This window comes from Diabrotica virgifera, chromosome 10 (genome assembly GCF_917563875.1).
Source record: "Diabrotica virgifera virgifera chromosome 10, PGI_DIABVI_V3a".
In the NCBI taxonomy this organism is placed as follows: domain Eukaryota; kingdom Metazoa; phylum Arthropoda; class Insecta; order Coleoptera; family Chrysomelidae; genus Diabrotica; species Diabrotica virgifera.
In genome coordinates this window covers 106,472,442-106,499,145 of record NC_065452.1, presented here as the reverse complement: position 1 = coordinate 106,499,145, position 26,704 = coordinate 106,472,442, and the positions used below count along the sequence as shown (strand labels likewise).

At 32.7% G+C, this 26,704-nt stretch overlaps 1 protein-coding gene across 5 annotated transcripts in view; it reads left to right on the top strand.

The window, feature by feature from the left end:
• LOC126878552 (battenin) overlaps positions 1–26,704 on the top strand; it is a 163,541-nt gene that overhangs the window by 120,638 nt on the left and 16,199 nt on the right. For 3 of the 5 annotated variants that reach the window (XM_050641332.1, XM_050641333.1, XM_050641331.1), the window contains 2 exons: positions 4,382–4,540; positions 15,365–15,508. In XM_050641332.1, coding sequence (XP_050497289.1) covers positions 4,382–4,540; positions 15,365–15,508 — 303 coding nt within the window. The remainder of the gene's footprint in view (positions 1–4,381; positions 4,541–15,364; positions 15,509–26,704) is intronic. The other 2 variants (XM_050641335.1, XM_050641334.1) reach the window with 1 other exon arrangement.

Here is a 26,704-nt window from a genome sequence, read left to right as displayed (position 1 = left end):
GGTAACGTTAGTTTAGTAGCTATTCGCTATTCGTGCATTTGAACATGGAAGAATGTTGCTGCGTAATCGATCAACTACTTGAAAAGTCATTATCCTTATATATTTTTTTATATATAATTTTGAAGAAAAAAATGAAATGATTGAAAATAGATTTAAAATATAAACACTAGTTTTCAAAATATGTTCTGTTTCCTACTTGTTTATTTTTGATGTTAATTTTATTGTAGAATAATCTGTTTAGTTTGTTTATTATTTATTGTTATACCTATTACATGCATATAATATATGTATACATAATTACATGCATATAATTTGGGAATAGTGATTTGTTTAATTTTATCCCACATGATTGAAAACAAATACTTATATTTGGGAGGTTCAAAATAATTGTTATCTACTTTATGTCATATTAGGTATGTATAAGTTTTAAGTTTGTGAAAACTGTCATTATAGATAGCAGTGAGTGAAGGGTTTAAAGTGTGCGTGAAGTAACAATGTATTTTAAATGGGATTTACTTTTTCGCACACTTTCAGTGGATTCTTTGGCACACTTTCATATATAATCAAGTATCTTTAACTTTCGCGTTGTCATATTTATTGCAATATGAGCAATGACTTACAATAGGGTGGCCGAACGTCCCGAAAAAACGGGATTTTCCCGTTTTTTAACGATTTGTCCCGGTGTCCCGAAAAAGTCTCTCGGGACGCCTAAATGTCTCGTATTTTTTCTTCAATTTCAATTGTTTCTTCAATTTCGGCATTTGTTTTCATTATTATTTCTCCCTCTCTTATTACATTGTGGTCCAGTATTGTTCTCATTATTGTTCGTTCAAATTTCGGAATACTATGTTCCTCTTTCTTATTAATCGTCGTTGTTTCCATCCCATATGTATCAACAGGTCTTATTAAGGTATTATATTGGTTCATATTATACTTGTCTTGTTTCTCAACAGATTTCTAATCATTCCATATGTTTTTCTGCCTTTCAGAATTCTTTCCTCTGTTCTCTCTTTTCCGGTTTTCCATATTGTTACTTCCAAGTAGCTAAAGGTGGATACAAGTTTGTCCTCCTTATGATTACTTTCAATATCAGATTAAATAATAGTGTCGGGGAGACAGGGTCACCTTATTTCACTCATTTATTTACATTTATCTCCTTAAAAGTTGTTCGTTGAAACTGATCCTTGCTTTGGTGTTCTTTAGGCTTACTGTTAGCATAATTTGTCTTAATATTTCTGCGATTCCAACATTCTCTATGTCCTCCATCATTTTCGTCCGATTGATTATATCAAAAGCGTTTTTGAAATCTATGAATATTCGGGGAATTTCTCTGTTGTATTCTCTAGGTTTTGAATTATTTGTTTCACTGTATGTGTGAAATTAATCATCGACCTCCTTGGTCTGAATCCATTCTGGTATTCTCCTAATATTCGTTCAGCGCATTATTTAAGTGTCATGTTTAGTATGTTTGCTAGAATGTTATATGTGGTGTTTAATAAAGTTATTGCTCTTTAATTCTCGCACTCCTCCCGATCTCCTTTTTTTCATATATTATAGGTACTACAATACCTGTGTTCCAATCGTCTGGTAGTCAGTTTTGTCCATAATTTGTTGTATTAGTTGGTTTATTTCTTTATGTAATTCTCTCCCTCCGTATTTAATTAATTCCACTACTTTTTCATCTTCTCCTGCTGCTTTTCCGTTTCCTAGGTTTTTAATATTTGTTTTTGTACTTCTTCTGCTGTGAAAATTTCGACTTCGTCGTTATCTTCTACGGTTTTATTTCTTCATCGCAGTGTGTTTCCTTCTTCATAGTGAATAGCGTTTTTGCGTAATATTCTTCCCATATTTTGCTGATCTGTTTCTCTTTAAATACGGTTTCTCCTTTTTGGTTTTTTTAGTCCTCTTGTTTTGCTTGATTTAATGCTGGGCTTATTTTTTGTTGCTCTGACTTTTTTTGTAAAATTGTTTTATTTGATGTTCAGTTAACAACTGTTTTGTTCTGACGGATTGTTGATCCATGATATTCTGGCGTTTTTTTAGTTTGTTTCGCAGTCTTGATCGTACGTAAATTACATATTCAAAGGTAAATTGAAAAGGATTTGTAGGTCCCAACTTAGCTAAAAGACCATGTTTCATCCTGCCCGTTTGGATATCGCCTCAAACCCTCCTTGGCAGTGGCGTACCCGGAGAAGGGCTCCGGGGGTTAAACTCCCTTTTCCTCAGGGCATATGAAAAATATATAAAAAAAGTAGGAAAATGTAACTTGTCTTTCACAAACAATACAAAAAAAAAGTCAACCCCCTTCCCCAGAGAAAAATTCTACGCTACTGCTCCTTGGATGTGTCCCGTTTTTTCAGGTTTATGATCTGGTCACCCTAACTTACAACAAAATTTTTGACAGTTTTGTGGTTTGAAAGTAGTTAGGATTTTTAAATGTCAAAGTTCTAAAAATTGTAGAATAGAAATGAATTCCAGTGACGAACAGTTACAGTTTTTTTATTTGTTTATCGTAGATAAAATATTGTATGAAACTGTGCGTGAAGTACTTTTTGCGAACTTATGCGATGTATAGCACTCGCTCCGTTGTAGCTCGTGCTCTAAATATCGCGTGCGTTCGTAAAAAGCATACTTCACGAACTGTTTCATAAATAACTATTTTTCAATAAGATTTTTTTACATCTAGTTTTGGTAACACTTTAGAAAAAGTCACGCTTCACCACTGCTTGTACAAGAATCTGTGTCTGACACAAATTCTTGTATCGTTTCTGATATCGTTTCTTGTATCTGTGTATGTGTATGACACTATGCATTTTTTTTTGACATATCAGAAACGATACAAGAAAATGCATAGTGTCATACAGCCTTAAGATATACGAGTAGATGCTGCCAACCGTAACCGTCTATGCTCCAGCTCACCGCCAATAAAAACAGAAAATAGAAATATTGCTGTGGAAAATGAGTTCAACTTAACGACAACATGGACTCTAGAATGAACGGAGCCACAAAATAGCAGCTTATCCTGCATCACACAAAAACCACCAGGGGCTAGATTCCGTGCACTGTAGATATCTACATGTCGCTTTCTATCGATGTCAATTGTCGTAAAAATATTTGAATTTTTAGCTTTAATTGAATTATTTTCTAGTTTTGGTAGGTTATCTCTAATTGATGCTGAAGTGACACTTAGTAAAACAAGAAAATATTTGAATTAAAACTAAAAATTCAAATATATTGACATCGCGCCGATCGCTTTATATCAATGTCAATATATTTGAATTTTTAGTTTTAATTCAAATATTTTCTTGTTTTACTAAGTGTCACTTCAGCATCAATTAGAGTATAACCTACCAAAACTAGAAAATAATTCAATTAAAGCTAAAAATTCAAATATTTTTACGACAATTGACATCGATAGAAAGCGACGTGTAGATATCTACAGTGCACGGAATCTAGGCCCAGGTTTTAATTTACCACGCAACACGTGGACTATGCTGAACCGAATCAGAACCCAACACGGCAGATGTGGTTACATGATGCACAAATGGGGTAAACGACCATCCCCCTCATCTATGATCCCCACTCTGTGACTGCGGACAACCACAAAACATCTGTCACGTCACAGAACAGTGTCCCACAAGATCATATCGTGGCAGCTTGGAGAATTTCCTGATGGCGACTCCAGAGTCGATAGATAAGCTAGATGTTCGTTTGTGTTATGTTTTATACAAAATATATGTAAATGTAAATGGAAACGTGTTAAGTGCCATACGATACATAAAAATAATACCTTCATGCACCAGGAAATCTGCAACTACTAGGAAATTGCACCAGATGTATATGAAAAAAAAAGGTTAAAAAAGTACTATTAAACAAATAAACCCGAACAGGACAGAAATGTTAAATAACACCTTCTTCCACTCGTCTCTTCAATTGTCACGTGATTCAGTATGGTGACAAGGTTACTGCCGAACCGTATATTTATGTGATTTCATGGCCTATCTTGTCAACGATAAAACGAAGAAAACTCGAATATCTGGGTCACCTGATGAGAGGACGTAAATACGCATTACCTACTTCAAAATATAATGCAAGGAAAAATAGAAGGAAAACGCAATCCAGGCCGTAGAAGAATGTCATGGTTGCAGAATTTGAGAGAGTGGTTCGGCTGCACCACAAATGAACTTTTTAGGTCAGCTGTAAACAAGGTCAGGATAGCCCTGATGATTTCCAATCTCCGATAGGAGTGGTACAAGAGGAAGAAGATGGCGTATCTTAATTACGAGTTTTTTCGATGGTTTTGTTAAAATATGAATGATTGCCTGTATATAATAATGTTTTCTTTTATAATAATTCTAATTATAATATGTTTCTTTTTCAGCTTAAGAGTAGCAATATGTGTTGTCCTTGCCGCTTCAGGATTTTTGTGTGTTGCCTACAGCGAAACCTTGGTTATCGCATTATTAGGGGTAGTTATGACTTCATTGGCATCGGGGTTGGGAGAAGTCACCTATATGCAGTATAGTAGTTTTTATGATAAGTAAGTTTGCTTTATAATAAGTCGCATCCCTACAAGACCACATATTATGTGACAGCATATATATTAGACAGCAACCTTAAATGGTCGCTTCATATCGATCTGTTAAGAAAGAAACTATCTTCAGCTTGCTATGCTATAAGATCTGTTTCGAATGAACTCAATCTAGAATCTTCCAAAATAACATATTTTTCTTTGTTCGAGTCGCATCTTCGTTATGGTCTTTCTTTTTGGAGTTCTGGTACAGCTGCCCATTTCGATGTTATTTTCAAATTACAAAAAAGAGCAATAAGATATCTGTTTGGCCTCAGAAGAACAACACATTGCAGAAGTTACTTCAAAGATCACGGAATTTTAACCCTTCCATCTTTGTATATTTTAGAAACTGTTTGCTTAATTCGTAAACATCTACATGTCTTTCCACCAAGACCTAACCATGACTACTTTACGAGAAATTCTACGTTTAACGTCTATTTGCCAACCCCGTCCTCGGAGTTAGTAAAGAAATCTATATTATACTCCGCAAAAAAACTTTACAACCATCTCCCTCTACAACTTAAATCTGCAACATCTTTCCCCAAATTCCGTAAACTGACAAAAGCCTACCTATCTGAAAGACCATATGATTCAGTAGAAGATTTTCTTAATCAATAACTAATAAATTACAAGTACCCTTTGCACAAGTAGTATTTTTATTATTTTATCTATATTTGGGTGTCATATGCAGCAGCTTAACTTTTAACTTTTAAAACTTTTTTTATTAATTACTAGGTAGACTATGCATTTGCAATTTATTTTAAATTTTGCAATTGATTATTTGTGTTCCTTCACCTTCATTTGTAGTCAACTTCATTATTGTTATTATTATTTTAAATATTTGACGATTTATGTAATTTTAGTAAATTGGATTGTTATTGTTTTGTTTTCTTGACTTTTATAAGCTTTGTCGATAAAATTGTACAATTTTTCATGACAATAAAGCATATTTCTATTCTATTCTAGTAGAATAAATTCGTAAAGTCTAAAACTTGTGAATACATTGTACTCTACTCACAAGTATATACAAGTGCTGTAACTGCAATGGAATTTAAGCTAGTACCCGAGTTTTACGAAAACGTAGATTTTTAATTGCAATTATACACCATTGTGTATATTACATGTTGTTTTTTTTTCTATATTGGTTAAAAACAAACGGCGTCTCCTGATTTGAAGTATTTTTCTTTACTGGACTCTTTAATTTTTCCTGCTCTCCCAGAGATCGCAGCCTAAGTCTATTTTATCTTTATGAATCTTTATTTATACCTTTTATCTAACTTATTGGTCTTTATATCATGCAGTTTTCAATCTATAACATTTGGATATCCAACAAGAGCTTCTATCCCATTTATATATCCATAAATCTTACTAATTACTATCTTCTACAATATGTGTAGCCTTTATTGTTTGTCCTATATACATATTATGTTTTCTGCATCTCTATTCTAGTTAACTATCATATTTTGTTGGATACATCTCCAAATAAAGAGAACACGTTTGAGCTAGAAGAAGAGTTAAATGATACACCAATAATATTACAGCAGGAAGTTTGTTCTGCAATAACAGAACAAAGGAGCAGGCCCCGATAATATACCAGTAGCACTACTCAAACTAATGGACAACGAATTAATAGCTATAATAATCACAAAGATACTCAATATATACAACTCTGGAGAAATACCAACAGAATGGCTAAAGTCTGAGCTTATTGCACGTTCAAAAAACCAGGAACAAAAAAATGGTAAAAATACTTTACGATAAGCCTCATGAGTTATCTCCTAAAATTGTTCCAAAAGATAATCCATAAGAAAAGTCACAAGCTCTGAAAGTCAAATTTCTCTCAACCGGTTTGGTTTATAAATGCTGTTGGTACGAAAGAGGCTTTTGTTCTCAATACAAATCTTATTCCAGAGATGCAGAGACGTCAGTTACGACGTATACACATGTCTAGCTGATTACGAGAAAGCGTTTGGTCGAGTACGGCACGCCAAGATGATGCAAATAGCAAAAGAATCAGGAATTAACTACCAAGGTCTGAAAATAATTGGAAACCTTTACTGGAATCAGACTGCAAATCTCAGAGTTGAAGGTGAACACACCGAATATGTGAAGATCATGCATGGAGTGAGGCTATATTTTGTCTCCTCTAAAAAGGTAATATATTAAGTGGATACCGGCTAAACAACATCAGATATGTATATGACACCATAGTATTCATTGGGGTTGCAAAACCTACCGGAGGGTTTGGGGAGTAAACCCTCCGGTAGTTAAAATCAAAATTTTGTAAATTTTGATGCAAAATAGAAGGGTTTAACGCAATTTATATACTATTTTTTTAAAACTACACACTGACTGTACACATCCTGATTTTCGATTTTTTATAATATCTGCCCCAATCTTGTGTATCAACCTAGGATTCTACTGGATACAGGTCTAAATCTTATAAATTCAACACAATAATTCAAATCTTTAATAGGCTTTTATTTACAATAGTATTGTAGTAAGATAAGAGAAACAATGTGTGTTTTAGAGGTGATTCAAATCTAACTTAAATGAAGTCTCCTTTTCCGGATATTAAATACATCAATGACACTTTCAATATCGATTGGGATTTTTCTTTCAATGGCTAAAAGCTCCAATGCAGACATTCTTTCCTGGCCGCTAGCGTTTCTGGTGTAGGTTTTTAATCCTCTCAGGCATGAAAAGGTCCTTTCACACCCAGCTGAGTTTAGTGGTATCGTGAAAAATAGCCTGAATATTTCAAACGTCATGGGCAAGACATTTTTAGAGCCTTTTCTACAAAAACTGACGATTTTTCTTCAACTGTTTTGTTTCTCATTTCTTTCATGTTATGAAAAATTTTCATTTCGCAGAAAAGTAACTCCTAGTCCAAACTGTAGTATTTTGAAACAAACTTGATGCTTTCCTCCACTACTTCATGTCTTCCCAACAATTGGCTCAGGTGGTTAAGTACATCCAAATTAAGTACATCCAGATTGAAGACGAAGTTGAAGTCTTCCATGCTTTTTAGCAAATCGCTGGCTTGACCACCAGTGTCTGGGTCAGTGTTTGCGATTTCTTGTAGAATCGAAATTGTAGCTTCGAAGTTGTTCAACAATGAACGTACAGCTTCGACTTGGCAGGCCCATCTCGTGTCACTTAACGACTTTAAAGGCATTGTCCCTCCAGCAAAACCTTTTGAGCTGGCTTGAATTATTTCGAAAATAGCGTGACGTTTTGTTGATCTTCCAATAAAGTTGTAAATACTTTGAAGTACAAAAAATGTGTTCCTTATGGAGATTATAATCGAACAACAGCTGACTATGCACAAATTCAAAATATGAGCGTTACAATGAATGTACATTGCTGTTCTGCCGCGATAATTCTCGCGGCAACTCCCTTGTAAGGATCTCTCATATTTGAAGCTCTATCGTAACATTGAGCACGTAAGTTCTTAATGTTCAAGTCAAGAGAGGTCAACACCATCTTAATGAGATTTGCCAACGTTACTCCGTCAGTCTTTTCTACTCAATAAAAACCTACAAGACTCTTGAACTTCTAACTTGTCATTGACATAAATATCTTAGTATGATTGCCACTTGTTCGTGTTTCCTTATATCTTGAGTTGCATCAGCTATGATCGCAAAAACCTTTGCTTCTTTCACGTCTTTAGCAATGTGCAGCTTAATTTGTTCTCCAATAATAGAAAGAACTTCATTTTGACAAGCAGCTGTTACATACCGAAAGTTCTTCTTTCTGTCACTAAAGAACTTCTTGACTATAGGACTATCTTTTGATCGAAGTTCCATTAACTCCAAAAAGTTTCCTTTATTCGTTGAGTCTTCGTACTCGTATCCTCGCAGTGAAAATGTTTGCCTACCACAAAAAATGAGTGATTCGCACAAAGCTTTCAGGTAAAGTCTGTTTTCATGTATGTCTTCTGAATATTGTTCATTTACTTTTTCTGTCACAGTAACAGTCTTGTCTGATTCTTTTAGAGAATTGAGCTTAGTAACATTACTTTTATGTGCCATACTGGAGTCATGCTTTTCAAACACCTTTACTGCTTTTTTCCACTTTGAAAATCCATTGAGTGTAAAAGCGTCATCGGCTTTGGTTTTTTTCTTGCTGGTAAATTGCACGACAATGAAAACAATATGTTTTGATTTTTATACATAATTTATTTATAAAATTTAGTTTTATGCGTCAATCTTTGGGGTGGAAAAATAGGAGGGTACAAAACTTTGGGGTGGCAGCTGCCACCCCTTGCCACCCCCGAATTACGCCTATGCTAATAATCTTCTAATTTAATGCCTTGTTATTCTCTCCCTATGTACCGGGTGTCCCAATAACAATGGCGCTCGGCCATACCTCAGGAACCGTTTATAGTACAGCTTTGGGAAAAAAAATTTATAACAAAAGTTGCCTCAAGAAAAGCCTGGAAATTATTTTCATAATTGTAAGTCCACCGCTAGAGGGCGTAATTGAATATCAAAAATTAAAAAATCGAAATTTTACAAAATTTGACCAATGAAAGGGCACTCAAAATCCGATTATCGTATTCTTCATAAAATTCTGCGCATATTTTATTTCACAAGTGTAAGTCTACCTTTGCAAATAAGAGGTGGGGGTGAGTGGTAACCTTGTTATGAAAAAATCGCTGTAAGTCTGGTTCTGCTTAATCGATTTTTGCAAACTTGGTCTTGTTGAAAACAGCTCTTTTTCATCAAGGTAATAGTTATAATTTGGAAAAAGCCTATTACTTAATATCCCGGCTAGGAGGCGCTATTTATTTTCTTTTTAGAAATCTAGTTTTCTTTGGAAAATATCAAATACAAGTATGTATTTTTTTCCTGTATTACAAAATTAGACCAAATTAGCAACAGAATACCGAAAACCGCATGTCTGTACCTTTTTTCTATCTCGAGATATCTTAAGAAACGTGTAAATTTTAAACATTTGTTGTTGCTGTTATATAAGTGGAAATATATAGAAGCAAGTAGTGTGCTATGGAAAAAAACAAAGAAACATTTTCCAGATGTCACCGTATATAATAAATCAAAACAAAATATGAAAAACTCTACTACTGGGGTGACGTCTTGGGGGATATTGCATTGCATATATTCTAGCCGCAACAGTTGCATTTCTTATGCATTTAAAGAATGTGGCTATCATGTCAAATGCTTCTTAGTTTGTAAAAATCATCTTGAATTTCACTCTGTATAAATTTTATATAAAATTTAATAGAAACAAACCGCAACAAACCATAAATGAACAAATTTTTTTACTGATTTGACACATGATGACTTTTTGATGTTAATACTTCTAATAGTTCTATTTTTTCCATAGCACACTACTTGTTTCCACTTTGACTTCCTTAACTTAGTTTACCGGTGACAATAACAGTTATGTATTTATCTTAGTTGGGAATAGGATAATTGATATTAGAATATAATGAAATAAAAATTAAAAATTTGTGTAGAAAATCTGACGTTTTGACATTTTCTACAATTCATCGAGAGAAAAGCAAATGCGCGGAGGCAACAATTCACAAAAACTTACATATTAACGCTATTTTTTTGGTATTATTTTAAGTATTAAAATTAGTGTAATATTTAAATAAAAATAAAATTAAACTGTTTAAAATATATTTATTTCGTTAAAATCATAATAATAGAAGTATAACTTCTTACTCGCGTACAAAGTACACACACGCTTTTTTTGTTATATTTTATAGTGTTATTTGTCTTATAATTATACGTGTGTAAAAAATATATTTAGTATATCAAATAGTAACAATCAAATAGTAACAATCGAATAGTAACAACATGGAAGAATTCATAAAAGATTTGCGAGAAAAATTGGACAGAATGGAAACAAGGGATACGGAGCTGAAAAGAGAAAATATGCTACTAAAGCAAGAAATGAGTGAAATAAGAGCAGAAAATAAACAAATGAAAGCTGAAATTAAAGAAGTGCGAGAAGAAATGGAAACGCTAAGCAAACTAAAATTTAACGAGGCAGTGCCAAAAAGACTAAGCGACCTAGAGGATAGAACGGAAAGAGAGGAGAAAAAGAAAATTGAGAAAAACGTAATAGTCAGGGGAATTAAAATAGGAGAAGAAAATGTAAAAGAAGATCTAGAAAATTTACTAAAAATAAAACTCAACGTTGAAGCTAAAATAGAACAAACAGAGATAATTAGACCAAGAAATTCACAGCCGTTCATAATAGCAAAATTGGAAAATATACAAGATAAAAAGAAAATAATGGAACAAAAGAAAATCCTCAAAGGTACAAAAATATTTATCGACGAACAAAGAACCTATGAAGAACGAAGAATACACAGGCAAGTAAGGAAAAGAGCAGAGGTGGAAAAGGAAGCAGGGAAGAAAGTGAAGATGGGCTTCAAAAAATTATGGATAGACGATCAACTTTGGGAATGGAATAACATTATAAAAGACTTAAAGCTGAAGTGTACTGGAAACAACAGAGAAAATCCAAAAAACTGAAAGAATCAAACCGAAGGATAGTGGAAACAGACCCGGCTAAGGAAATGGATAATGATAATAATAAAACAATGTACAAGAAAAAGAGGAATAAAATTAACATGAATAAAAGAGCTAAACCCATTAAAATTGGATCATGGAATATCCAGACAATGCTAAAAGTAGGGAAAATGCAGGAAATTGCTTTAGAAATGGAAAAATATGAACTAGAAATACTAGCACTACAGGAGATACGATGGAAAAATGAAGGAACAGTTAAGAAGAAAAACTTTACTATGTATTACTCAGGAGAAGACAAACAGGGGAAAAATGGAACAGCTTTTATGGTGAGCAAAAGAATGAGAGAAAAAGTTATACATTTCAAAGCTATTAATGGAAGAATCTCCTACATCAGAATCGAAAATAAACAAGCCAATATATCTTTAGTTAACTGCTACGCACCTACCGAGGAAGCAGACCAACAAGATAAAATGGAATTCTATGAACTTTTAGAAGAAACCTGCGAAAATATTCCTAGGAACGATATCTTAATAATACTGGGAGATTTTAACGCGCAAGTGGGAAAAGAGAGCTACAACCAAAATGTAGCAGGTAAAGAAACGATCCACAATGTCACAAACGATAACGGGGCAAAAGTTTGCAATCTGGCAGCAGCAACAAATACCTACATCGTCAGTACGAAATTTATTCATAAAAGGGAACACAAGATAACCTGGATGTTACCAGGGAGATCAGATGGCAACCAAATAGATCATGTTTTGATTTCGAAAAAATGGACAAAGATAATACAAGATGTGAGATCCTTTAGAGGAGCAAACGCTGACACTGACCACATACTCTTAATAGCCAAAATGAAGATGAAAATCATCAAAGCTAATAATAAAGTAGGAAGGAAGTGGAACTTAACCAAATTAAAAGTGCAACAAACAAAACAAGAGTATTCAGAGGAATTAGTACAAAAACTAAAGAGGTACAATGGCACGAACGTAGAAGAGGAATGGAAAAATATAAAAATGAGCATCATAGAGGCTGCGGAGCAAACCATAGGACCTCAAGGAAATAAAAAAAACTAAAGAATGGTTTGACGAAGAATGTCGATACCAAAGTCAACTGAAAACGCTGGCACGAAACAAATGGCTTGAAAATAGCGGACAAGAGGAAAGAGAACAATACCAGAAAGAAAAGAGAGAAGCGGCCAAACTTTATAAAAGACAGAAAGAGACATGGATCTCAGATCAGATGCAAGAGATTGAAACAAATAATAGAGACAACAAAAAATTGTTTGAATATATAAAACAACAATATAATGGTAACAAAGTGACCAGCAAAATAAGCAAAAAAGATTGGGAAAATCACTTTAAAGATATAAATACAAGCAACCAAGCAATCGACACAGAAGAAGAAGATATAACAGATAACCGAGATGAAGAAGAAGATGCACCTACCTACCAAGAATTTATAGAAGTAGTAAAACAACTAAAATCTGACAAAACTCCAGGACCAGATGAGATTAACAATGAACTTATTGCAAATGGAGGAGATGACCTTCTAAACCGTATATATAAATTAATGGTCAGTATATGGGAAAAGGAATACATGCCTGAAGAATGGAAGAAAGGACTCATTATACCAGTTTTTAAAAAAGGAGACCCAACGCTTTGCAGCAATTATAGAGCAATTACGCTATTAAATACAACATATAAGATCATGACAACAATTATAAGAAATCGGCTAACCAGATACACAGAAAAAAACTTAGGACCATATCAACAGGGATTTAGAAAAGGGAGATCAACAATTGATGCAATCCACGTTTTAACGCAAACAATCGAAAAAAGTTACGAACATGGCATAGAATTGCACATATTGTTTATTGATTTCCAGCAGGCTTTCCACAGCATCTACAGAAAACAGCTATTAAAAGAAATGAAAAATATGAATATACCTGCAAAATTAATAAGATTGACCAGAATGACAATGATGGACACAACAGCAAAGGTCAAAACAGTGGATGGTGAAACGAAGAATATCAACATAGAACAAGGGGTAAGACAAGGTGACAGCCTATCGACAACGCTCTTTAATATAGCCTTGGAGGGAGTAATTAGAAACACAGGACTAACAAAAAAGACAATAATCCAAAGTTCTACACAAATAATAGGGTATGCAGACGACCTAGGGTTGATAGCCCGTGACAAGAGAAGTCTAGAAGATGCACTGCTAACATTGACAAGAGAGGCAAAAATCAGGGGGTTAATAATTAATCAGAAAAAAACAAAATACTTAATAAGTACGAGAAATCAAGACCAAGTAAATAGAATAAAAGAGATAAGAATAAGTGATAATGTATTCCAAAGGGTTGACTGCTTTAAATACTTAGGAGTGATAGTAGATGGTCAAAACAGAAGAAGCATAGAGATAAATGAAAGAGTTAAAGCAGGGAATAGGGCATTCTGGAAATACCACAAGTTACTTAAAGATAAAAACCTAAGCAAGAAAACAAAGACAAAGATATATAGAGCGGCAATTAGACCAGTTATCACTTATGGAGCAGAAGCAATGTGCCTTACAAAAAAAGATGAAGAAAAATTGAGAATAATAGAAAGAAAAATTATTAGAAGAATACATGGCCCAATCAAAACAGATCAAGGAGAAATACGAATTCTGATGAATCACGAAATAAGAAATCTAATGGAAGGAGAAGATATAGTGAGATTCATTAAAGCACAAAGGTTAAAATGGTTTGGCCACATCCAACGAAGAGAAGCAGATGCACTAATTAGGCAGATAACAAATTGGACGCCAGTAATAAACAGACCTAGAGGAAGACCGAAAATAAGATGGGAAGACCAACTGCGAGAGGATATATCCAATATGGAAATTACAGGCTGGAGAGAAAAAATACAGAATAGGAAAGAATGGAAACAGATTACAGAAAAAGCAAAAAAAACACGAAAATCTATAAAGGATAATGAAGAGGAATTATGCGGACCAATCCACCGCATGAAATGGATTAAAAGAGCTCATGAACCTGAGCGACCTATACTCTATACTAGAGTGACCGGTCTATATATATATATATATATATATATATATATATATATATATATATATATATATATATATATATATATATATATATAAAATATGCATAAGATGGAATGCAACCACAGACACGTGTTTCTGACTTATTAGTCGTCATCAGTATGGTATAGCCAAACAGGAGCAAATATATATATAAATACTTTTCTCTTATATATATATATATATATATATATATATATATATATATATATTTGTCTTATTGCTGTTTTGATTCATTATATACGGTGACATCTGGACAATGTTCCTTTGTTTTTTTCCATAGCACACTACGTGCTTCTCTATATATTTCCACTTATATGACAGCAACAGTTATGTTTAAAATTTACACGTTTCTTAAGATATCTCGAGATAGAAAAAAGGTATCGACATGCGGTTTTCGGTATTCTGTTGCTAATTTGGTCTAATTTTGTAATACAGGAAAAAAATACATACTTGTATTTAATATTTTTCAAAGAAAACTAGATTTCTAAAAAAAAATAAATAGCGCCTTCTAGCGGGCATCTTACGTAATAGACTGTTTCCAAATTATAACTATTACATTGACGAAAAAGAGCTGTTTTCATCAAGACCAAGTTTGTAAAAATCCATTAAGCAGAGCCGGACTTACAGCGATTTTTTCATAACAAGGTTCCCACTCACCCCCACCTCATATTTGCACAGGTAGACTTAAACTTGTGAAATAAAATATGCACAGAATTGTATGAAGAATACGATGATTGGATTTCCAGTGCCCTTTCATTAGGCAAATTTTGTAAAATTTCGATTTTTTTAATTTTTGATATTCAATTACGCCCCCTAGCGGTGGACTTACAATTATGAAAATAATTTCCAGGCTTTTCTTGAGGCAACTTTTGTTATAAATTTTTTTCCCAAAACTGTAGTATAAACGGTTGCTGAGATATGGCCAAGAGCCATTCTTATTGGGACACCCGGTACATATACATATTATGCCTTATGTTTTTGCCTCATTTACTTCTACACCTAATTCTTATACAACTCAATCAGTTTCCTTTCCCTAAGTTGTTATATTTTGGTCTGGTGACAATCCACAATTATCATGCCCATTTAAGCTTATTTATAGGTATTTCATAGGAATTGTTACAAATACAAAAGTTATTTTTATAGTAATTATTTGTATTAAAATCTACCACCACTTATAGATGAGGATATGTTTTAGAAATGTAATATCGACATGGAGTTCTGGAACAGGTGGTGCAGGAGTAATTGGAGCTGCTACGTATGCAATTCTTGCCCAAGTCCATTTAGAAATGAGGACAATTTTACAGATACTTCTTGTAGTTCCCGTTGCCATGGGTTTAGCGTAAGTATAAAAAAACAATTGAACGCGTTTGTGTTTAAGAAGACTTTTACTTTCTTAAAAAAAATTTTGTTGATTTTTGTTTTTTTCCTACGTAAAAACATTTCCTAGGAATACTGTTCTAAAATTTTATTAAGAAATTCGAAATAGAAACGAAGTTATAGCTGTATTTATAACGATACCTACCTGAGCTAAAACTCATTTGTATACAGTGCGCGCGACGCCTGACTTATGCAGCTGCAACTAGACAGTTGAGTTCTAAAACTTATAAAGCAAGCGAATCTTTTATATTATTGAAATTTATCGAAAATTATTATTTTGAAAATCGGAAATATTGCCTTAATCTGGTGGACATATCGAAAAAAGCATAAGAATAAAAGACAATTTAAAGGTAATCAGTTTAATGCAGAAAACAATTCTGAATTACCTAGTTCCTCGGCAAAAAAAAATGAAGTCTTGACACATTGTATGCACCTTATGGGAATAAAAATTGGATTATTGGTAACGAGAGGTAAAAATTATGAAAAAGCTTTGACCGATAATTTACAGATTTTACAAATCACATCACATACAATACGCACCAGGATTCGCTGAATAAAGGAAAAAAATAAATATGACCATTTTATGTGACAAAATTACAGTAAAAATACTTTAAACGCGTTTTTTCTTGAATCAAATTTTTCAAAACTGGAAGGACGTTTTTCTTCAAATCTACTACACCAATCTCAGTAAACCAATTTTTTTGATACTTTATATACACGAGTACTAAATAAATCTCTAAAAAGTTAAAAAAAAACATCTTTTTAGTACACAAGTAAATTCACCCCCAAAAACAGACGTTTTTTCAAACTTTGTATAAAATCGCATACAGGGTGAGGCAAATAAAGGGCCTATTAGAAATATCTCGAGAACTAAAGGCAACAGAATCATGAAAATTGGAATAAGGGGGTTTTGAAGGATGATCTATTAAATGAAAATATTTTCACCTCTCTGCAACTTCCGGTTATACCGGAAGTTGCTTATAACTTCGTTTTTTAAATGGGACACCCTGTATATTTTTACATTTTTGGATTCTTTTCGATGTCTTATTTCTTAAAGTATGAGGTTTTGTCATATTATACAGGGTATTTTAAAAGATTTCGTAGCAAAATTAACACCCTGTAGAATTGTAGTAGTTTGACATCTAAAACTCTACTTACGTTCAGATGATTTTTAATATACTCTACTATTGTTAAGAATCATTAGTATAGCTAAATTTTTAATTTTAGTATACAGGGTTGGTCGAAACTCGGAATGAGTATTTTCTGAGTTTTCTTAAATGAAACATCCTGTATTTTAGTATTGTAATGAAATGATATTTTATGGTACTTTTTTATTTCTTAAGCATTCCCTATACCTAACTGCTTTAATTTGTGCTTAATTGTTAATCGCGCCAACAATCTTAACTACGTAGGTATTTTGATAGATAAACCATTATTGGTAATTTTAAGGACCAGTCTGGATTAATTTGTATATATTTCTGAAAAATTATTTGGGATTGAGTATTTTCACGGCCAACCTAATAAAATTTTACGTATTTTTTGGTGCAATTAATGTTTAGCTTGAATCACCAATAACTCACAAATTAAAGCAGTTAGGTATAGAGAATGCTTAAGAAATAAAAAAGTACCATAAAATATCATTTCATTACAATACTAAAATACAGGGTGTTCCATTTAAGAAAACTCAAAAATACTCATTCTGAGTTTCGACCAACCCTGTATACTAAAATTAAAAATTTAGCTAGACTAATGATTATTAACAATAGTAGAGTATATTAAAAATCATTTGAACGTAACTAGAGTTTTAGATGTCAAACTACTACAATTCTACAGGGTGTTAATTTTGCTATGAAATTAATAAAAAAACGTAATTATCTTTTAAAATACCCTGTATAATATTACAAAACCTCATATTTTAAGAAAGAAGACATCGAAGAGAATCCAAAAATGTAAAAATATACAGGGTGTCCCATTAAAAAAAACGAAGTTATAAGCAACTTCCGGTTATACCGGAAGTTGCAAAGAGATGAAAATATTTTCATTTGATAGATCATCCTTCAAAACCCCTTTATTCCAATTTTCATGATTCTGTTGCCTTTAGTTCTCGAGATATTTCTAATAGGCCAGTTATCTGCCTCACCCTATATAAAGACTATACTGTTTATAATAAACATATATATATATATATATATATATATATATATATATATATATATAAAAAAAATTATCTTCATGTATTAGTTTTAAGTCTCAAGAACTGAATCCCGTTGTAATTTAATAGGAAGACAGAAACGTGTCTCCCAAATTAAAATGCATATTTGTGAAAAACAACTAAAAGTGACAAAAAAAACATTTTTTGTATACCTCGAAACCTTCTTAACAATGTATAAAAAATTATAACCATAAATGTAATACTGTTCTTTTTAAAAATATTTAATAATTGTATTTTTTTCCATTTAGAAAGTAAAAGTCCCCTTAAAATCTAAATAAATTAAATTTTCAATGAATCCAAATTATTTTGTTTTATTAATTCTACTGTTAACACAGTCAGTAATAAAACACTTGAAAAATAAAAATATATATCGGGTGATGAATCGTCAAATGGGCCACAGGAAAGTCAATGGAAAATGTTAAATTGTTGAATTCCTGCTTCTCAGAAACAGTCATCAGAAACTATCTGTAGAGAATTAAAATCTCTATTTAAACAAATTTTAGATTTGTTCTACGAATTAGACACATTCCAAAATTTTGCAAAAATACACATAGTTTCAAAAGTTATGCATCACGTAAAATTATGCTCATTTTCATAGTTGTTTATTTCATGAACAAATCAACGGATTCCGCTAAATTTTTTTAATATTTTAGATTTTTCTTTGGTATTAGAGAGATTTTGCACCTCTTAAAATAACCGCTGATTTTGGCTCCGCTATGGTTAACTTTATTAATATTAAGCATAACGATTACGGCAACGTTAAAAAGCAGAGTTTTTGCAGCCTGTCAAGTAGGTTTTTCGTGTCATCGTTATCGTTATTTAAACATAACCTCACTTCACAACGTTATTGTAATTTTAAGCATATACTTGAACAGTTTTTGATATTTTAATTTATAGGTCATCAACATTAGAATATATGTAAATGTAATTTTACTGATTTTTTTACATTCTGGCAACAAAGCAATTTAACCATTACTATAACGATAACGATAAGCACTACTTTAAACCTCCGTAAATTACAGAATCCCTTATGTTTAATAACGACAACGGATCATATATTCGCTACTGCGCAGACGTAGTATAAAGGCGGAGATAGATATCCGCCGTGTATATTCCGTGTATATTAATAGTATACACGGATTATACAACATATGACAGAAGCTCGAAACAAATGACAATCTATGAATAGCCCTGTAGGGCTTTTCATCGATTGTCATTTGTTTCGAGCTTCTGTCATATGTTGTATAATCTGTGTATAATATTAATATACACGGAAGGTACGACATATGACAGAAGCTCGAAAAAAATGACTGTGAATGAAAAGCCCTATGTAGGTGCCGCCTATCGGATCGGATCGGATCTGATCTGATCTGTTTGGATCGGATCGGAGAATAACGGATCCAATGTAGGTGCGGCCTAAGACCAAATGTTTACCTTGTCAAAATCGTAAAAATTCTCGAATTTTAAGGGATTGTTTCAGTCCTGAAAATTTTAGGGACTACCTTTTTCGCTTTCCGGTGACACAATTATAATATATCTGCTTGTTCCAACTGCGTTGCTTCACCAGAAACAAAGTTAAATTTTTAATTTATGAATGTTTTTCTTATATTGATAACGATTTCCAAAGTGAAAGTCGAAACGTCAAGTAAGCTTGATTTCAAACTCGAATTGTGGCTTATGCCCAAATAAAATAGTAAATCTAATTTTGTATTTCTCACGCCGATAAGAAGACAACAATGAAATGACCTTTTTTACATTGGTCCGCATGTATATTTTCTATTTCAGCTTCTATTTCCTTTCAGATATCGGTTTAAGTTGTTTTTCTAAATGGTCCTTTGTTGAGGATCCCACAATAATGATTTTCCACGGTAAACATCAATAAGTTTGATATTTCCTTCCGATCACTCCATTACTAACAAATATTCAACTCAGGCGCCCCAAAACCAACAAACCACTCGCAAACCCGTCCAAATACGTATTGCGAACCATCAAAGCATTGGTTGAAAAGCCGACAGAAGTTAGATCGTGGTGCGCCGTGTGCGAGCCGTTTGTGTGCCACTTGAAAACACGTACTAATCTAAGAAACATGCTGCGCGCGAGCGGCTCTCACACCGAGCGGAGCGCATATGTATACCCGCCTTAACGATAACCATAACGGAATTGCAAAATAAGAGGTGCAAAATCTCTCTATTTACACAGTTGGGCAAAGGTTTACTCAAACTTCTTTTTTGTACTTATACCGGGTGGAAGAAAAGAAATGGTTTTCTTATGTTTATTTATTTTCTTACAAAAAAGAGGTTTGAGACACCTTGTAGGGAGGACAAGGTGCAAGTGTGAGTATGCATCAAAATCGTATTGTAGTCTTATATTTTGTAAACATTTTATTTTTTGAATATCCTTGATATCTTTAGAAACAAAAAAATAGACGGTTTTATTATTTAACATTTATTTTAACTGAAACAAAAGTTTGAGATACCCTGTAGGGAAAAGGTACAAACGTCGGTATATATCGAAATTATGTTATAGTATCATATTTTGTGAACCTTTTATTTTTTTAGTTTCTCTGATATCTTTAATAACAAAGAAACTATTAGACAGTTTTACTCTTTAATAATAATATGTGTTTTAACTAACGACATGCGATACGTGAGGTGGGTGATCATTACCTCTAAGATGCGATTATTTCCTAAATCTAGTGCGAAAGGAACAGAGTGTTCAAAGAAAGAAAATCTGTACAATGTACCTCTCGCTATTAAATGAGCCTCCACCTAGACACCAAATCCGTACTTACTCTCAAGGAAATTCCACCCGCAAACATCACAGAGCCTCCATTTAACAATCTCGTCTCTCTTATATGTTGCGCTGTGCATACCGCTCATTTGGTCGACAAATAACTCTTATAGGTGTCGACCAGAATTGTTAACGTTATATGTCTTTCTGTTTTTAAAGGTTTGTTAACAGTTATTTTTCTATTGTTAATTTAGTTTAGTTTCAGTTAAAACACGGCATCTTAAAGAATAAACCCGTCTATTTTCTTTATTTCTAAAGATATCAGGGACATTCAAAAAACAAAATGTTTACAAAACATAAGACTACAATACGATTTCGATGTATACCCACACTTATAGCTTGTCCTGCCTACAGGGTGTCTTAAACTTAACATCAGAAAAACATATTATGTAATTTCTTCCACCTGATATAAGTTTTAAAAAGAAGTTTGAGTAAACCTTTTTCCAACTGCATAAATACCAAAGAAAAATCTAAAATAATAAAAGAGATTGTGAAACCCACTGTAACCTATGGCTGTGACTCTTGGGCATTAACAAAAAGGGAAAAGAATAGACTAATAAGCACAGAAATGAGATTTTTGAGAACAATAGAGGGAAAAACAAGGTAAGATAAAATTATAAATCAAACCTTTAGAGAAAATCTGAAAATACACCCAGTTACAACAACAATCGAACAAGGACAACTTAGATTTCTCGGACATGTACTGAGAAGAGGAGAAAAAAAATACTAAGACAGATATATGAAGCGAGAGATATGGGAAGAAAGAAGAGAGGAAGACCAAGAAAGACGTAACCAGAAGAAGTGAGGGAAGCGGCCGACAAGAGAGGAATAAAATGGGAGGAAACAAAAGCATTGGCCATGGATAGAAGAAAATGGAAAGAAATATGGAAGAAAACGACGGAGAAACTACAGTGGGTGATCAAATTATTAGAGCCACCTAGTAAAATTCAATGTTTTAGAGAAAGAGTATATAATTGAGTTGTATAATATATTAATACGTTTGTTTCCATTTGAATGTCTTGTTACACTTTATGAAACTCCAATAAATAGTCTGGACAACACGCGTATGTGGCAATGCGTGACTCAGATGCCATTGTTTGTCAGTGCTGCCCAGCCTAGCTTGCAACTCGTGACCCTATTATTTTGTATTCTTAATGTTTCTTGAAAGTTTCTATTGCTCTCTAGTGATATCCTGACATTCCTATACTATTTTTTGCGAATTTAGTAAACATTGCACGTTCGTTACACTAGTGGTACCAAAATATCATAGGAAAAGCCAAAGACATCTCACCAAGGAAAATAGCAGAAATAAAAACTTTATTATTCAACACTAATCACTCCAACAGAAACATATCATCCATTTCTAAAGTTTCAAAGGCAACGTGGACCGTATAAAGAAAAAACTTACATACCATTATTAAACAAAAGTAAAATTTTCTGAGGTGGCTCTAACATAGGCGTAACTAGGGGGGGTTTTGGGGGTTATAACCCCCCCATTGGGATGTACTTTGAGCTCTATACGCTTAACACCATACCCCTCGGAGACCTTCCAGTAGTTGTAACCCCCCTTTCCAGTAGTTGAAACCTCCCCCCTAGGATTATCCTGGTTACGCCTATGGGCTCTAATAATATGATCACCCACTGTAACTCCGTAATAACTCACACCGAAAGGTAGACGAGTTCTGGATTAAGTAAGTAAGTAATAAAAATGAATTAACGGAATCCGTTAATCTGTTCACGAAAAAAGCAACTATAAAAATGTGCATAATTGTAGGTGATGCATATTTTTTGAAACTACAGTTAGCCTGAGAATATGGTAAAAATTAATAAAATACGGTATACTCACAGATAAACTCGTTATAACTGAAATAACATGAAATATAAATGCACAGTACACATCTAAATTAGGTATAGTGTATAGTTGTATAGAGTATAGAGTTGGTCCAGACACTGGTAAACCACGTTCGCGTTCCGCACAAAACCACACATACAAAGCGGAGTCTCATTTTTAGCTTTATTAGCTTTGCACCGATTGTCCAAACTGTCTTTTTTTATCATTTTGAAACAAAATTTTTGGATTTTAGTTCTATTTTTCTTCCAATCCAATACTGTAGATGTACCGACACCATATGATGCTGCAATTGTTTTTAAAGATTCGCCTTTATCAATCCTACCTAATGCTTCTACTTTCTTTTCCATTGTCACTATAACATTTTTACGTTTTGTTGCCATTACGTAGACAAAAATACAAGCAAACACAAATCTATCTGAAGCACGATTACAGAACGGAAGCGAACAATACAAGACTGTACTACACACAATACAGTCACAATCGGAACGATGTTATGTTATTTAAGAACGGTGGTAAGACCATTGTTGTTCTGAAGCTATTTTCTTGTGGCATTTTTGTAATTAACTAGTTTTTATGGGAAATAAGCCACAATTTTACTAAAAAAATGATTTTATTAACGTTTCGACGCCCAAATCGGGTGTCGTTGTCATAATACAAAAAATATTGATATTTTTTGTATTTTGACAACGGCACCCGATTTGGGCGTCGAAACGTTAATAAAATCATTTTTTTAATAAAATTGTGGCTTATTTCCCATAAAAATTAGTTAATTACTAAGACCATTGTTTAAAAAAAAATTTAAATAGCCTTTTAGTCTTTTTTAAACAATGCTAAGACAGTTTGAAATACATAAAGGAATACTACAGGTGCCTGCTGTTTCCGATAATCCGAGAATAATGAACGTCGGCGTCGCTCTGCCGCCGTGTGCCATGAGTCATTTTTACTATCGCATAATTCAAAATTACACAAATACACATTATCTCTCAAATATTATATTACCTACATACATTTTTATTGTTGAAATGTTTGTCTGATAAAAATTGGTCCGGGTTAGCCGGACTTCCGGGTTATCGGGGGCCGACGTATCGGGGTTCCACTGTATGTTTATAATATATTTTCCAGAGTATTATTAGTCCAATCGTGAGAGATTTGACCTCTAAAAATCATACGAACAAGCTGAATTTTGCTGAGAATATTAATCATCGAGTTGATAAACGTTTTAATGACGTTTCAAATCACCAGTCGCTTCCAACGTTGTTGTAGAGAGAACTTTATTGTCTACATAAAAGTGCTAATAATTACTTTTGGTCAAAATTATCTCAGCTACATTTCTTGTCTGAAACATTTTTTCATTTTTTTCATTTTTTTCTACGGCATGCAGATTATTGCTAAGTCGATTTTTTTCGTCTCTCCCCCTCCCCCACCTTCGAATGAGGTTTTAGGGGGGAAGCCAGGTGGTAGGAGTGGCAAACCTTTTTCAAAAATTCAGCTTGTTCGTATGATTTTTGTAGGTCAAATGTCTAACGATTGGACTTAATACTCTGGCAAATGTATTGTATTTTTGCAAAATTTTGGAATGTTAAGTTTAATTCGTAGAACAATTTTAACATTTGTTTTTAATAGAGATTTCAGTTCTCTACAAATAGTTTTTCGTGACTTTTGATGTAAAGTAATTAGGGAAGCAAGAATTCAACAATTTAGAATTTCCCATTGAGTTTCTAGTCCAGAGAAATAAGGTTTTTGTCGGGACACTTGAGCAGCCAGGTTGCAAATAGGTTTTTTGGGTACTATATACCTAATACATTATAAATACAAAAATGCCAGTCACAGTTCGGACGAGAATTTTAGTTATTAACAAATAAGGGTCAAAAATGGCAGTTTTTTCGTTTAAATCGCTACAGATAAAAATAGGGGTATTAAATATCGTTTAGTAGTATTTTCTTTTAGTAGATGAGCAAAGGTGTAAAACGGCAGTTTTTCAATTTTCGTCCGATCATTTGTTGCTTCGCTAATTGCAGGAAAAGACTAAAATTTTGAAAATAAAAAATTTGCTATAACTTTTGCGAAAATGAACTTAAGACTTTGATATTGCACGAAAAGTTGAGTCAACCAGTATACAGCGTGTCTACTTGAGTTGGAAACATATGGGAAACTTTTTTATTATTAATTTTACGAAAAAAAAGTTATTTTTTATAAAAAGTTCTGCATGCCCCAAAACCTAAGATTCAATCATCAGATATCAAATTTTCTGAATATCATACGAGGTATGTCAAAAAATATGAATTTCGGTCAAGGGTAAAGTACCTTTATTTCTCTCAATATCGAAAATTCTTATGATAAAAAGTTGTTTGGAATTAAAAACTAAGATCAAATATGCAATTACATGTTTCTTATTGAAAACAAAATTTTTTTCTCAAATTTAAGGATACCCAATAACATTGTTTTTAATTATTACAAATATGATAACTCGTTTATTATTCATTTTACGAAAAAAAGTTATTCTTCGTAAAAAGCTTTGCATGGTCTAAAATCTAAGACACAACCATGATATATCAACTTTTATTAATTTTATACGAGGTGTGTCAAAAAATATGAAATTCGCTCAATATTATAGCACCTTTATATTTCACAGTATTTCAATTAGAAGGATGTAATTGCATATTGACACATAGTTTTTAGTTCTAAACAACTTTTTTAATAACTGTTTTCAATATTGTGAAAAATAAAGGTACTTTACTCTTGAGTGAAATTCATATTTTTTGACATAACTCGTATAAAATTAATAAAATGTGATATCTGTTGGTTGCATCTTCGGCCTTATGACCTACAGAGCTTTTTATAAAGAATACCTTTTTTTCGTAAAATTAATAATAAAAAAGTTTCCCATATGTTTCCAACTCAAGTAGACACGCTGTATATAATGCCCTAAAAATTTCAAGATTATTCGGCGATTAGTTTAAATTTTATTCAATTTGTTTATACCAAAGAGCTTTTTTTGCAATGTTATTGTTCAGAATATAATAATGATACAGCAATTCTGTGGAAACGTCTTGAAAGAAGAATTTTTATATTTTCAAAATGTTTAAAAAAATCAATAAAAAGTCATTTTTATCATTCCGAAAACATTTTACCAAAGTAGAATCATTTTTGGATTCTAAACAATTTGAATAGCTTTGTTAATATTGACTGTAGAGTAAATCTACTTTGGGATTTCAAAAGCTGGTATTTTTACACGAATTTTCAAAAAAACTTTTTGTCTAGGTTAATTACAGTCAAAGTTAGCCATTTTTATTATTTAATCCACAGTTACTTCTGTGTACATAAAATTCTCCTGTAACAGTGCTATGTACCATACTTCTCCGAAACGGCTTGACCGATTTTTATGAAATTTTACACATATATCCTGTAGGACTAAGAATAGGTTTTAACCTATTTTTCATACCCATAAGTTGTAAGGGGGGTTGCCCCCCTGAGATTTTTTTTATTTTTATGTACAAATTTTAATGTTTGGTAGGGGTATGTATACATAAAGTTTTCTAAAGGACTACGAGTACATGCAAATTTAAAAAAAGAATGTGTGTGTACTTTGTACGCACGTAAGAAGTTATACTTCTATTATATGATTTCTTAAAAATAAATATACTTTAAACAGTTTGTTTTAATTTTTTTTAAACACCAAGCTAATTTTATGCTTACCGCTTTCAAAAAAAATAAAAAAAGTATAGGATTGCAATGGATTCGAACTCAAGACTCTCGATCTCTGGCCGAATTAGTCGAGGCATTGAAGCACAAAAAAAGGCCTTACTGTCGATTTTTGGCGCAGTAAGACGGATTTTAATGCAGTTTGGTGCGTTGGATTCGTGAGAATGTCAGGAAATTTTGTGAACTAATGTAATGAATAAGAAATCTGAAATTGCATTTGTGCATAAGAAAAATGCATTTCCAAAGTGCATTTTGAAATAGGCAATTATTATAAATTTGCAACTCGGTAAATAGTTGGGCAACATCCCGATTAATTATTTTTAATCATTTTTAAGTCCATATAATAATAGTCTAAGATGTCAATAACCATTAATAATAAACAAAAAAAAATTCCTTTATGGGGAATCGAACCAAGTACTAACACGTCCGTAACAAGTACACATACCGCTAGCCTACGCAGACACTTGCTAGACACGGCGATATTAGGTATAAACAAAAACAAATAGGTAAGTAAAAATTGTAAAGAAAATTACTACATACTTAAATGTATTATAAAATTAATATATTCCTAAATTTTAGAAGAAACATTCGTAAATGGGTGC